This window comes from Manduca sexta, chromosome 2 (genome assembly GCF_014839805.1).
Source record: "Manduca sexta isolate Smith_Timp_Sample1 chromosome 2, JHU_Msex_v1.0, whole genome shotgun sequence".
Classification (NCBI taxonomy): domain Eukaryota; kingdom Metazoa; phylum Arthropoda; class Insecta; order Lepidoptera; family Sphingidae; genus Manduca; species Manduca sexta.
The window spans coordinates 3,072,601-3,088,569 of NC_051116.1; the positions used below are offsets into that span (position 1 = coordinate 3,072,601).

The following is a 15,969-nucleotide window of genomic DNA, read 5'->3' on the forward strand; positions in this document are numbered from 1 at the left end:
ATTTACTTAAATTATTGTAAAATAGCGCTTAAGGCGGTGCCCCGAGCAATACGGAGTGATAACCGTATTTTTGAAATTAGTAATACATATAGAAAAAATATAACTACCATGTGGTATCTTTACTTTGATTGTTACAAATTTATCATAACGAAAATGGCCACTAAAATTGTTAAATCTGAACATCCCCTGTTTCAAGTACTCATTTTAATTTGCAATCAGCACTATTCGGAAGACAATAAGGAATATTTTGATAGCTTAAACTTTCAAAAAGGCCTAAAATTTATATAAAGAAATTATTCGTAAATCCTATGTAATATATGGAACGAATACTCAAGGCCTTTTGCTCGGGGGATCGCCTTAATAAAATTGAAATACACCATAATGATATTAAATTTTAATTATAATAAAAATATACTTAATTATAATTTAAACCTTAGAACAATTTGAAAACCGACATAAATAATTTGTAAAACTGAAAAAAATAAACGTAATCAGTTTTCAAAATATTTGTGACGATTAAAATGGCTGTGATATTGTAATTATTATTGAACAATAAACTTTTTTTAATCTTGACTATTTTTTTTTATTTATATTTTTTTGGCAAAGCGCGGTTTGCGAATCTGCCAGTCTTGATCCTCCTCCTCTTTGTAAAATGGCAAACTACACACAAGGCCGGCGTAATGGGAGATGATAGGAAAGTTTGTTATTGTTCCTCGTTTAAAAACACATTTTTCACCTTGCCAGTCAATACGTTATCTCATGGACTTTGCTCTAATTACTGCGAAAATATAAGAAAAATAAAACAACAATATTATTCGACACTTACTTTACTTTAGTCATACATCACAAACTATTGTTTATTGCACCTCACAAAGATAAGTCATAATCAGGACAAAAAAAACGAGACGTCAAAATTCCAAACATATTTTTAATAATAAAAGTGAACTAAAACTTAGAATCAATTATATAACGTAAAAAATATATTTTTCTTGCTTTTTATATCGACGGTTGTTAAGATTGATATAGGAGTGATTTTTCAATTGTCACATAAAATTCTCTATCAAATAAATCTAACTCAGTATAAAAGTGAGACAAATTAACAAATTTATACCTACACACAACGGTTATTTTTAATACATCCTTAGATGTTCTATATTATGATGATAAAAAGGACTTTATTCTTTAATTTCCAAATGAAAACTATTTGCAGGTTTTATCACAACTATTTGCGTATTAATTTTCTCTATAGCAATAAAATCAGAAAACTAATCTTATTTTCGATGTCTATGAAATCCCTATGAAATTATAATTAAAATTTCGTTTAAAAAACTAGGAAAAAAGTACATTGATTCCAACAATGTGTACAATAATTCGATATCGCAACAAATCACTAACTTACTATTACAAGGTCCTATGTTAATTTTTATCGATGTTAAAAATATGAGATTTATACACATTTAGGTGAAAATTAGAAAAAAAATTATTCATGGTCCCCCTTTTATTTATCTTTGGGGATTACTCGATGAATTTCACTGAAAAAGACATAGAATCATGTGATATATATATATAACTAGCTTTAGCTCGCGACTTCACCCGCGTGAAGTAGTTTTCCGGGATAAAAGTCCACTGTATGATAAAAGTCTTGCTACATATTTTCCCGGTACTGAGAAGTTAAAACTAATATTATCCCCATGAGGGTTGAATTTATCAAAATCGTATTTAAGCGAACGTCTTTATCATAGTAGCTCCAATCTTTAATTTCAGTTCAATCAGTCGATAATCTAAGAAAATTTATACAAACTTACATCCCCTATTTTATCCCCTTGGGGGTAGAATTAATTAAAATCCTTTCTTAGCGGATGCCTACGTCATAACATCTACCTGCATGCCAAATTTCAGCCCGATCCATCCAGTGGTTTGGGCTGTGCGCTGATAGATCACTATGTCAGTCAGTCACCTTTGAGTTATATATATTTAGATTCAATTTGAGCATAAAATATAGCATAGAACCTTGTCATAGTGAGCCAGTGAAATGTCGCTTGGTTAGATCAACCTAACAACCGTTGTATCGTATGGTGTAATTAAAAGGACAACAAAAATTTTAATGACACCGTGTAATGAACTAACAGTAAAAATTTATTTATGTATACGACAGAGTATGCCCAAATGACTTAACAATAAAAAAAATTAACACAAATTCAATGCGAGTCACCATTTACATACCGTTAACACTATATTTACAATGCGGTATATAATTCGCCTTACCTATAAATATTCTTGTCTCTTTCTCGCGAGTGAATTGTTTATAAACCTAACTGAATAGCAGCCGTTTTTAATAAACGTTCCAAATCTCAATCTTCAATCCGAATCCGAGAATGAACCAATCAAAATCATTTGTAAGCATGTCAGAAACACTATTCTAATTGGTTCATTTTTGAGATAGATCAAAAACAATCAAAGTAAGTTTTTTTTCGTGTCATTTTGTAAGCAAGACAAAGGTTGGCTTATACAAATACACCGAACTTACTGGTAAGCGTGGTAGGCGCTCTCAACCCTTAGTAAGTAATTTTAGTAAGTCATTTATACTAATTAGTCCAATAACGTTTCGATCCGAATGTAGTGGTTGATCATTTTTATAAATCTGTTTTAAAGTTTGACTAAGGCTACTAATACAACTTTTTTGGTTATACAAGCAGATGACAGACGGTAGGCGAACAAGCAAGCGCATGATTTCCCATATAGGTCATTTCATCCATGAAAACGCGCTCCACCACTTTTTAAGGTGTTGCGGAGGATGGGACCGATCCCAACAAGTTCCCCGACACTCCATCGCACTGTACTCGCTTAAGGAAGGTACTGGGGCGCGTAGCTGTGTAATGATGCCACGTCGCTTTTATGACAATTATAAAAGGGGAATTGACTGTGTTTGATTTTGTGCATTTATTAATATGTAACAGCAAGTAGTACAAAAAGAAATCCTTCTGTGAAACAGCATTAAAATTCGATAAGTAATAAGGCAGTAATTCAAATTTCAAATATTGCTACATGCTGGAGTGGGGATATCGCTCCATCTCTTTCTTTCGCACGCAGCGTAATGCCCGCTAACGTCACATGCAATTATTTAGTTTTTTCTGTTTTTTTGATACTCATTTTACTACCAAATTTCAATGGTTTAGAGCTAGTGGATTCTTCATTAAATTTCAATCACTTCTGTTTCGGAATTTATACCACGTACATATTTTATGTAAGTTATAAAAAAATAAGACAAATACTGTATTGCTATACAGAATACCATACCACGCTAATTTCACAACACTGCCTTGATAAAAGTACACCGTCCTAGAGTATAGACCCCTTATTCATAGACGTTTATTATCTAAGGACGGAGCATTGCTGTGATAACAAGTAACAGTCAGTGCTGACGGAACGGCAGTCTTCGCAGTGCGTAGACATAGGGCCTTTGTGATTGTCTAATATTGAGATACAACTTGAATCTAATTGGCTGTCAGATAAACAAAGCTGAGGAACAGACTTATTATCACAGCAATGCTCCGTCCATAGATAAAAAACGTCTATGAATAAGGGGGTAAGACTTTTTCCCGGTAGGCAACGGCTTAATGTGCCTCTGGCATTGCAAAGTCCATGTACGGCGGATGCTACTGACCATCAGGCGGACTGCTTGTTGGCCTACTAAGGTAATAAAAAAAGACCTTGATGGGTTAAGTTCAGAATAGTTTCTGAAGTAACCGATGACGATTAAAGGTAATTCGTAATTCTAATTACATACTGGCCCAGAGTTGTCTATAACAGATGACTGCCGGCCATATAACACTTCAGACAAATTGTGCGTGATTCGATTTGGTCAGAATGGTCAAAGGAAAATTCTTTAAGTTCTGATAATCACAATGTTTTATTACAAAATAAAAAAATAACTAATAGGACTGATTTAATGAATAATTATTTGACATTCATTCATAATTAGCAATATAATTGTTTAAGATCTTACTGAAACCACTCCTAAAACAGCAAAGCTTTAAGGGTAGGCAGATACCACAAATTCTTCTCTTGATACTGCATTAGTAAGATTTCCAAAGAACTTGAGAAATCACATTGAAAGCCTGTATGTCCGGTTCCAACGGCCGGCATAATTGTGTCGACTGCCGAGGGCTAATCATCTCTCGTCAGTCGACATTCTATTGGACCACTCCACTTACCGTCAGGTGCAGTGGAGTCACTTTGCCGCGTACATATACAAAAAACAGAAGCAAATGATATAGTACAACAAAATAATAAGTATTGTTTATTTATCAATCTCGTACTTACATACTAATTATAAGACTTGAAATACCAATCACATAAGCGTCTTCTGCTTAACATTACGGCAACCGTTGCCAGTCTTTATTGTTATGTCGCTTAGATTGTGTGGCGTAGTTTGCCATACAGGAGCCTTATATAAAAATTTTAGTAGTTTAAGACAGTACGAATTTCTGGGCGCTCTAATATAGGTATGGGTCAAGAGGAACCTCTAAAGCTCGGGGGCCCCATATCACTGAGACGGCGGTAGCAAGGGCCCTGTTTGTGGGAAAAAAATAGTCGAATTGAATCCTCCTTTTTTGAAGTCGGTTAAAACGAGCAGAGAGCTCGCCTGACAGTATAAATTCAAAGTAGTACAACCGAATAAAACATTCCAGGACACTCTATTGCTTTCCTCTAAGATAGTTAAGTCTTGCAATGCTCAGTAATTATTACTGTCATTTTAAACGGAACACAATGCTTGGATACTTTATATAGACAAAGCAGTCCGTACAGGCCCAAACTTCGCTCCAAATCATATGGTTGACATGACCCACTTTTAAACATTGACGACGAAAGGTGTTCTTAAGTAGCACATGCTTTTGCGATTCTAATATTGCTCTCCAATTTATATAATATGTCGCTTATATACAAGATAATGGGTCAAAAATGACCCGTGGGCCAAATTGACCCAGCTTACACAGCTATTGCATTCACATCCGACACAATTTATCTACCGATAATCGGGATGCAAACACAACCCATATCGATTATATGGGGGTCAAAAATGACCCACCATGAGTAAAATCAACACGACCCGCCGCGTCTCGTTGGAGACGGCTTGAGAGTTAATTCCGGTAATGTACAGTATTGGGTCATTTGTGGTACATTATAACGCCATCTTGCGGCCCTCGATGGATATTTCGACGGCCCGCCGCGACCCGCTCTTCATCCGTTTCTGATCTATGAATCGCTTCATGTGTTTCTCATATCGGGTCATTTTCTTTTTAGCAGGCTGGAATTTGAAGGAATTGTGTTAATGAAATCATTAGGAATGATTGTCATTTTTGATAAAATCGTTGATGATTAATAACCATGTTCGATATTGACTACGTTTTTATAAGTAAAATGAAAGCTTACAGTTCCTGAATGTCATTACTTGAGTTATATTTTAAAAAATAAATACTATTGAAAAAAAATTACAAAAAAGCTTCACTGCACTTGGAATAAATTATCGTTACAATGAAGGAAATCGCGCCTAAAATCGAAATCGAATCGAATTTTGTACCCTTTAGGAGGGGTAGGAAGTGTGTGGGAGGGAAAGGAACCCTTTTAGGATGGGTAGAGGGGAGAAGGCCATGTGTAGTTACAAGCAAGAAGTATACACAGTGTACTGTGTGCCGTGCAATTTATAGTTACCCGCGACATGTCGACGTCGCTGGTGGACTTGGGTCGGTAGACGTAGTCCTTGTTGGAGGGCAGCGGCACTCTGGCGCGGGACACCCAGCCCGCGTCCCCGGGCCGGCGCGCCTTACTGCGGGGGGAATGGGGACAGATTAGTGGCTTGGCTGGATATAACTCTTTCTTTGCAATTTTTTATGCCTTGGCTGGATAATATAATTTCTTTTACATTTTTTTTAAAGTAAATTTAGTACATCAAAAAAAATATATATTTTTTTTATGGCATAATCAAATAGTTATCTGTAGGGACCATTGTCAATACATTTATTAATTTCGTGCATACTGTAAAATTCATACTGTTTTTATTCGTTATGTATAGCAAAATCCATTGTGTTACATAAATATTTTTAATTTTATCCCCCTTCTGTTCTATAAAAGGGCTAAATTAACAAATAAGCGGCCGTTCAAGTATTACGTAACGCAGTTTTTGAAGATTTTTGACCCATCCACCCCCCTATGTAACGCACCGTAACGTTTTCCTGTACGCCACCCCCCCCCCCTTCAAAAAGTTATGTAACTCTTAAATTACACTTTATTTCGCAAAGTACCGGAAAATCGCTAAAATACCTGTCGCCGCAGCAGCTCGTTATTCGTTGAATTGGTGAATTTCCGGAGCGATAGTGGCGCCATCTATCATTACATCGAGGAAGTATTAGAAAAGGAGGGAGGTCGACTGCTGTCAATATAAGGACCGGCCGAACGACGAGAGCAAGAATCTTGTAGAAGTTTTTGTACGAGTCTTATTTGGACGCTCGAACCGAGCACATTGTGTATTCCGCTAGTGTTACTATGCAGTAAATTGTTAGTGAAGTAAAGAAGTGTTTCAATAATTGAATAACTGTCTGGAAAATAAATATACACTGGTGATACTTTACCGGTCATGTAGAAAAATAACCAAGTAAAAGAGTTTTCACTCCGACATACCTTTATTGTTTTAAAATTAAAAAATCCAATGTTACAAAACGTGTTGTCCGAATCCCCCCCCCCCCCCCCTATCGTCCAAATTGTGTTACGCAATACTTGAACGGCCCTTAAACTGAATTCAAAACTAAGTAGATATAGTAGTAGTAATTAGAAATCGTCCAAACCAAAAGAAAGTGATATCTCATCGCTGACACGTGAGATATTTGCCTGCAGGTAGCGTCGGAGGCGAGTCGTGTGGTGTAGTTACCTGTCGGCGTGTTCGTCCCGCGGCGGCGGCTTGTTGTGCCGGGAGCCCGCCATGGCCTCGTCCCGCGCCTGGCGCTCCTCGCGGGTCATCGCTGCACATCACATTATAATACATACATAACATACATAACATCACGCATTTATCCCCGAAGGGGTATGCAGAGGCGCAACTAGGGCACCCACTTTTCGCCAAGTATGTTCCGTCCCATGATGTGATAGGGGGCGAGCCTATCGCCATATCGGGCAGACTCCGGGCTGATACTGAGCAGAAAAACCCAAATATCACTTTGCCCGACCCGGGATTCGAACCCAGGACCTCAGAGCGCTATTGTACCGGACGTGCAATACAACTACGCCACCGAGGCAGTCTCATATTATAATAATAATATAATATCAGCTCTGTATTATATACTGTCCCACTGCTGAGCACAGGCCTCCTCTAATACTGAGAGGGATTAGGCCTTAGTCCACCACGCTGGCCTAGTGCAGATTGGTAGGCTTCACACACCCTTAAAATTCCTCCCGTCTCGACAGACCGTTCCACGCCCAACATATTATCTCTATGGGTACGATATTTTTTTTTTATTTAGTAATTTTTTTCACTACTTCACCTAAATAACAATAACCTTACCAAGTAATGAAGACTTTTAGACTCACTTAAACTACTCATCATGTAAAAATATTCACAATTTAATTCAGCGTGTTCCAAAGGTTGTGACACACAATTGCACATACGCCCTTTATTACCGAAGAAAAACGCAACTAGTGTACACACTTTCCGCCTTCTATATTCCGTCCCATAATACAATAGAGCGAGCCTATCGCCATATCGTATTCAAATTCTAGGCTCCGAACTGTAGGGGGTAGAAAAACCCAAAATCTATTTGCCCGATCCGAGGATCGAACCTCAGCGCTGCAGTCGTATCGAAATACAACTATGCCACCAGTCTAAAGAATAGGTTAATCTAAACCAATAATATGTTTTCTAAGGCTTATAAAAAAAGCTTATAAAAATAAAATAATTAAAAAGACCAACACCAGAGTTTCTTGCCCGTTCTTCTCTGGTGAGAACTGATTTCCGAACTAATAGAGTTAATATTGAAGGAATCTAGATAATGTATAACATTTTACGGATTCAAATAAATCATTTCAATTACCTTTAAAATCAGTGGAGAGGTTGAATATAGGTCTAGCCCACTCCGAGATGAGTCGTCCTGCCCTCTCGCGGTTCGCCTTCGTCTCCTTCGGGTGCTTGTATAAGTACATCACCGCTTTTCCTATGCCAGACTGTTTGAGCAGGGACTTGTCTATTGCTGGGAACTGGAAAAAATATTTTATAAAATTTTTCGAAAGTTTTTTTTTAAACGAGTATAGTGATTGGAGTGGCGTTCAATAGAATATCCAGTCGAACCAATTGACAACATTTCAAAATGTAAACGTGCCTAAAACAAACTGTCACTTAACTTTTTTTTACTGCAAAGCGAAGGTCATTGCGTCTTGAGACGTATATGTGACGTCATTTGGTGCTTACGTCGTTTTAGAATAAAATAAAATTCAAAGTGAAAATCATGAATGAAAATAACTGAGTTTTGAAAAAAGAAAAAATATGGGTCTCATAATTTTAGATCTTGTTACATAAAATATAAACATTTGAGTATGTTGAAAAAATTAAAATATGTTGTCAATTATTTCGGCTTATTGGAGCCGGATATACACAGGCAGATCCCGGAACGCGACACTTAGGTGGGTCAGTATGGCGAGGTTTACCACCTTGTGTACGGTGGTCGCTATCTGGGCGGATATAAAATACAATATCTTACCACAAAGTTATGTTTCATTTAAACCAATTAATAACAAAAATAGACTTTATTTCATACCCATTAAAGTCGTTCCCGAAAGACTACCAACCGCTTTATCAGTGTCAAATGATGGATTAATAAGTATTTAAATTTGGAATAATCAACCTTCATTATTCCTGGCTCCAATACCCTTTAAACCTTATCATCAGGTGCAGTGGGATTACTTTACAATGTCCGTATAAAAATCGTAAGTCAGTAACTTAGCTATATTACTCAAAGCAGCAAAACTCCGTAACAGTTCACATTTTTTTTTTAATTTACATATCACGAAACAAACCTTGTTGCAAATTTCTGCAACAGTTCTTATTCATTTAATTTTTTTGTTATTTGCATGTCACGAAATGAAATGAATTAATTGCAACACTGAACTTAATACGCCATCTATCTTCAAGCAAGTGAACAAAGAAAAACGAAACGTCGCACGTCACTGTCATTGACTGGAAATTTATATCAATTTAATGTTTACTGAATGTTCTAAAGAGCTTGCCTCTTTTAATCTATATATATATAAAAATGAATCCCTATTTCCCTTGGTCACGCCATCACGCGTGAACGGCTGAACCGATTTCACTATTACTTACTTATATTATACTTGTTGTGTTTGTTATTGTCAGGAGAAGGTTCTTATGAAAGAAAAAAATAAAAACCTTGCGCGGAAAATTAGGAAATTTAACGAAAATATTAATTTTACAAACTGTCAATTGTTTGAAATAACTGTCAGCGATTGACAGAATGCGCGCTGCGAATTCATAGTTAAGACGGGACAACGTCTGTCGGGTCAGCTAGTTAAATAATATATCGTCAAATTTCAAACCTGAAGCACATCGTCCATATAATATTGTAGTTGTGTAATGTACTCACGTCCATGAGCAGCTTGAGTATGCTCTCGCGTATGAGCAGACAGGGCAGGGCGCGGTTGGGCATGGGCGCGAGCCAGTCGCACAGCACGTTCAGCACGTTGTGCTCCAGGAAGGCCAGCTGCAGGTCCTTCTTGATCAGCTGCGACATCGCCTGCTTCAGCATCGACACCTGCGGGAGACAGGGTGGTGGAATGTATAGGCGGAACGCCTCGGTGGCGTAGTTGTACTGCATGCGCGGTACAGCTGAGGCCCTGGGTCCGAATCCCGGGCCAGGCAATGTGATATTTGGGATTTTCTGCTCAGTAACAGGCCGGAGTCTCGAATTTGTGCCCGATGTGGCGATAGACTCGCCCCCTATCACATCATAGGACGGAACACACTTGGCGAAAAGTGAGTGCCCTGGATGCACCTCTTAACCCTTTGGGAATAAATCGGGAAACAACAGTCGTCATTACAACGGACTGCTACCACCACAACAAAGTTAAAAAAAAATTGTGTGATGTTTTGTATGCACCAGCACAAGCCTTCTCTACAACCATCTTATTCAATGCCAAATCAATATCACCTCAACCACCAGTGATCAGTCAACCTATGCCTTTCATCTCCCATTACCACAAATATAACACTCTCCTTTTCTCCTTTTCACTTCTTCCTTCGCCAGGTCCTTCAGACGAAAAATAATTATCACCTAAAAGTTGCCACCATCTCTTACTATTGACATTAGTACAAAGAAACCAGTCTCTTTCTTCTCCCTCTTTCACTCTCTCGTGTCTGAGAAAGACGACTAAATACCTTCACTCACTTAACTAAAAAGCTATATTGACTCACCTTTCTAACAGCAGGTTGGTTCCTCTTGTTGAGGTCCCGGTCCTCGTCGGCTGCAACCCTCATCTGCTGCAGAAGCTGCGCGATGAGGTCATCATTGTCGTTGATGATGGTAATGTCTCTGCGCCGCCGCTTGCCGCGTCTCTCCTCTCGCTTGCGTGCCAACATTATGTCGAAGTCGGACATGCCGGAGGACATTTCAGCGCTGGGGGAAATGATATATTGACAGGCGATTTTCAGGAATGACAATCTATACTAGGGAAGCTGTTGATCAAAATTTTAAATTGCATCTCATGTGATGAATGGTGGTGAGCTCTTAGTCAATGATTCACATCTTTTTACTGTAGTCCAAATAGAAACAGAAGTAATAATTGTCCGAACTGTTCGTTTTCATTACCAAAACGAATCGGTTCCAAGTGGATTCTCCAGTTACTACTGGTGATCATCTACAGTACCTTTTACCTGAAGTAATGACAAACATTAAAAATCATGCGAAAAGAAATTCGCGCAGGTATTTTAGACAATTTAAAACTTCAAAATATCCTTCTCTTTTCCACAGTAAAATAGTATATTCCTAATCGGGTTACCTCTTAGAATCCGGTGCGATGTCATCGTCGGATGAATCAGCATCGATTGCAGTCTGAGAGGCTTCTGGCCTCTCTCCCCCCTCCTCTCCTGGCGCATCCTCCCCTTCTCCTTCTCCCTCCCCTTCGACTCGGGCGCGCTTGGGTTCGCCCTCGTCGTCTGAGTCGAGGCGGACTGTGCGACGTTTCTTGGCTGTCAAAATAGATTTAAAAGTTATTTCAGTAGCCTGAAAACGAATCTCATTGGTGTATAGGTTGATTATTTAAAAGTGCGTACATCACATTCATATGATGCGTGTGTGACATTTCTGTAAATAAATATACGTCAGTCGTCATGGCAACGCAGTGTTCACGCATCAACAACGCCAAAAAAAATAAGATGCCTTTTGCATCTACTTTTTTTTTTATTTCTGTGTAAAATTACATTCGTATGAGTATCGTAGCATCTTTAGTTACCCGACCTGTCACTTTGGGAGCAATGAAGTTCTACGGTATAAAAGTTCTGACTTCAATTTCCAAATGATTAAGATGAAAGTTACTCACCTCTGCGAGATGGAGACACCGATCCGGAACGCGAACTTGACCGAGATTTTGAGCGGGAACGGGATCTGGGAAAAATACATCAACCTGTAGACGAACAGCTGAAGATATTGATATCTTATATCTCTCTTTTGGTGAGTTTATAACGTCTTTATATTATTAAACAAATTGTGTATTTTGGAAATATTCGTTTAGTGGTCTAATATTTTTTTGGCGAGGTTATGCCCGCATTTTTTATAACAATGGCCTGATAGACTTCTAATTAACTTTCTTATTTTTTTTGATGCTTGTAGTATTTAAATAAAAAAAAAAGTCGAGATTTCAGTGTTCGCTTCTGGGCCCGAGCATTAATGTTTAATGGGAATTGATATTTCCAAAATGATGTGCTATATAATTTTAGCATGCAGTTCCCCTCGAAATAATAATCTTTACAAAGATTAATAGAAGTTTAATATAGCACTAAAGGATAATAACGAATTTAGGCAAATAATTTTCAGAATCGACAGTATTTTTTTTCGAGATTTATAACTTTTAAAACTTACCTAGACTTTGATTTAGCAGAACCAGAACGAGATCTCGATCTGGAGCCGGACTTGGAGCGGGACTTCGAACGCGAACCCGAGCGCGATCTCGAACGTGATCCGGATTTTGAACGAGATCGCGAGCGAGATTTAGAGCGGGATTTAGAACGAGATTTAGAGCGGGATTTCGAGCGAGAGCCGGAACGAGCGCGAGATGCGGATTTACGTGATCCCGAGCGTGAACGCGAGCGACTTTTTCTTTTGCCAGCTGTGAATTAAAAGCATTGTTAAGTATTTCTGTCACAACCTAGCACCATTCAAGACTACGTTAAAGAAAAGCCTAGATGATGTCAAGCCACCAACATTTTCATGAAGATTTCTTAGTGCAGATGGTCTGAATTGGCTTTGCAGTATAATCACTAACTCTAGAACTACCAGGCAGAATAAATAGTAGTATCTACTGTACAAAAAGTTACGTACCTCCTTCAGCCGATTTAGACCGAGAGCGTGACTTAGAACGAGATTTGGAGCGAGATTTGGAACGAGATTTGGAACGAGATTTGGAACGAGATTTAGAGCGGGATTTGGATTTGGATTTAGAACGACGTGATCCCGATCGGGAACGGGACCGGCTGGCACGAGACCCTGCAAAAAGTATACACATTTTTAATACATACCTTTACTCTTATAAACAAATCGAGAATAAAAAAAAATGCTCACAAATATTGGGTTCATTAAGTGGTTTGGAAAATAAGCAATGACATTGTGACATTACATCTAAAACTACACACAGCCAAATACATATTCTACATGACTTACTAGCTGGTGATTTCGATGCAGATTTAGACCTTGACCTCTTGCTGCCCGCGCTCTTGGCTCTGGACCCACTTCGGGACCTCGCCTTCTGCTCATCTATCTCCATTTTCCCTGGCGAACCAGACCGGCTCCTCGATCTAGACTTAGATTTAGGCGTTCCACTTCGCGACCTGGATTTACTTTTAGACTTTGACTTTGCTACAGAACGACTTCCGGACTTGGAACGAGATCGTCTGGGCGAACCGCTGCCAGATCTAGCTCTGGAGCCACTTCGTGACCTAGAACCACTTTTGGAACGACTTCTGGACCTGGATTTTGCTGGAGATCCGCTACGGGATCTCGATTTGGCTGGAGAGCCACTTCTAGAGCGGGAACGCGCTCGTGAACCGCTTCTAGATCGCGAGCGAGCCCGGGAACCGCTCCTGGACCTCGATTTCGCTGGACTGCTGCTCCGCGATTTAGCTGGAGATCCTGATCGAGCTGATTTAGGAGAGCCCGACCTAGAACGGGAGGAGGCACGGGATCCACTCCTGGATCTGGACTTTGAGGAGGATTTGGAACGGGAACGCGAACGGCTGCGAGATTTGGAGCGAGATTTCGAGCGGGAAGTTCGGCGTGAGTGCGTCGATCCGTCATGCGACATCTTTGAGTCCGCCTGAAAATGGCAAAGTAAAGAATCGGCAATCATGTTTATGTTATATTAATATTAATTATGCAATGATTAATTGCGATTTCTTATCTATTGTTCTGACAAAAGTTTCATTGAAGAATTATCATTAGAAAACTTACAGATTTGCTGCGTGAGCGGGATCTCCTGCCACCTGCAATTTTTTTTTTTTACTTTAGACAAACAGTAACCATAAAAAGGAAGCATTAAACTAAAAATTGATGAAATAGGCACTCTAACTACATTAAAAATATATTATTCATACATAATGTTATGTACAGTATTGTAACAAAAACATGATAAGGAAAATGGATATTCATTTACAAAAATCTTAAATATTTATCCAACTAATATAATAAATGTGAATTTGCAAGATGTTATTAGTAAAAACAGAAGGTGCAATAGCATGAAATTTGCCAGACACATGAAGATCCTGCCTTAACAAGGCAGTATAATTATTTCTTTTATAATTAGATTTGTAATTTTGATTACATGTATTTCAATCGCTTGTAATTATATTACATACATTTTTTGCATTGCATTCACATCAAATCTAATTGTGAACCATTGAAATACTCTTCCTCATAACTTGTGTTGATAATCCATATTACGTTTTGTAATGATACATTTCTATTTCAAATATAATTACTTTTTGCCAAACACCACATTATGTTTAATCCCAAAAGAGTGCATAATGTTAATTTGATTACAGGAAAGGCTTCTCTAAGAGCAAAGCTAGGGGCAAAATCAAATTATTGATAATAATTAAATAACGAATTAAATTTGCAAGTGTACATCTTTACACTTCAGAGATTTCAAGACAATTAAACTGTCTCATTGCCAATTGCAATAAACAATCCCAATTTAAATCTTTAATCTTATAACGAGAATAAACCAATATATTTATAAAAAAAACTGAATGTGCTTTGTTAATTTTCATGATCAATAAAAAAGGGAAAGTTGGGCGCTAGACATATTTTTTGTTAGTGTTTCATATGAAGCTAAAACACTGCAAATCATCATTTTACAACAAAATATTCCAAAATTGGATCACAAACACATTTGAACATCAATGTTGGTTAAGAAATTTGAATTCAATCTCTAAAGTGGAGAAATTGAGATCTAAGGCATCTGTTAATGTGGATAAATTATTTTAAATGTAATAATTCTCCACAACCCTTGACTGAGAGAAAGTCTATGGCATTAATTCTATATATATGTTTGTATACTAAAGCAAACAAATACACTTCCACCTTTATCCCTGTAAGGGTAAGAAGAGGCACAACCAAGGTAGTCACTTTTCATCATGTGAGAGGCTGATAGTTTACGCCTTACAGCCACAAACTCCCGACTATAAGTTAATACTAGGCAGCCAAAGCTAATATAATTTTTTCTGACCCAGGATTTGAACCCAAACCTATGAACCTGTACTTTCTTAATTTTTCCCACATTTAATTGATATCATACATGCAGCTAGTTGTAAAAGTATGTGTAAGTACAAAGCAAAGTCCCATCTGCAACATATAAGTGTTGCGTGAAGCCCAAATTGAGGGTTAATTTCGACAGGTGAAGAGTGTTTGTTAGAGATTGCCAAAATCTACAATTTATTATTCTTTCAAAATATATTTTTTTCATTCGAAATGTTATTTTCCTATCGACTAAATAGTGTCATAAATGCTTAAAGCGATTTAACCGCATAAGTATGATGGGTTGTTACTTGTTTTCAAAACCCAAAATCAAATTTAGACTATTATATGCATTTACAAAAGTTGTGTATTGTTGCGCATTTGGATAATGTTACTTCATATTTTCATTTACTAGAACCGTTTGGTAATAAATCTTATAAAATAACGCAAGAAACATACGGAATATCAAGCGTAAATTCTCGAAATTCTATCTATAAAAAGAGGTTAGTTTTAATAATAATAAAACTTACCCGTGTCGATGTCCATAGTTGTTCTATCAATCACACTATAATAAAAGCTATAAGCCCCTACGATTTGTAATTAAAATATTACTTTAGCTTAAAATCAACCCAATATTATCTAGATATAGTTTTCAACAATACAGCAAAATGATTTTTTATGACATAAAATTCGATCGGATACACTGCTCAGACAAACAAGCGATGGATTTTTGGCACAGATAATATTCTCTTGTATTGAGCATTATGTGCATGAAAAATTATAATGTCTTTCATGTCAGATTAATGAATGGATTAATAATTTGTATCATTTGAATACTTAACTATGCCAATTACAAATTCGTAATCATTTTAAATATAACAACTATGTAGGAGCCCAAAAAAATATATCGTTCCGTTTTCTCAGTTGTTCTTGGGTTGTCAGACTAAGTATTCAGATATATAAAACG

The 15,969-nt window shown here is 37.5% G+C and overlaps 1 protein-coding gene across 2 annotated transcripts; it reads right to left on the bottom strand.

The window, feature by feature from the left end:
* Window positions 1-4,274: 4,274 nt before the first annotated feature.
* On the bottom strand, window positions 4,275-15,741 carry LOC115452676 (protein IWS1 homolog). Of its 2 annotated transcripts, none has more exons than XM_030181267.2 (13): window positions 15,533-15,741; window positions 13,719-13,750; window positions 12,933-13,584; window positions 12,594-12,758; window positions 12,135-12,381; window positions 11,596-11,660; window positions 11,056-11,245; window positions 10,472-10,673; window positions 9,645-9,812; window positions 8,082-8,244; window positions 6,926-7,016; window positions 5,713-5,827; window positions 4,275-5,308 (listed from the first exon to the last, which is right to left on the bottom strand). In XM_030181267.2, the coding sequence occupies exons 1-13, from the start codon at window positions 15,546-15,548 to the stop codon at window positions 5,183-5,185; spliced, it is 2,232 nt and encodes a 743-aa protein (XP_030037127.2). In that variant the 5' UTR covers window positions 15,549-15,741; the 3' UTR covers window positions 4,275-5,182. The 2 variants fall into 2 exon arrangements, with proteins under 2 accessions (XP_030037127.2, XP_030037128.2); XM_030181268.2 differs by having other exon boundaries at window positions 5,074-5,308; window positions 5,713-5,782; window positions 6,994-7,016.
* Window positions 15,742-15,969: the final 228 nt, after the last annotated feature.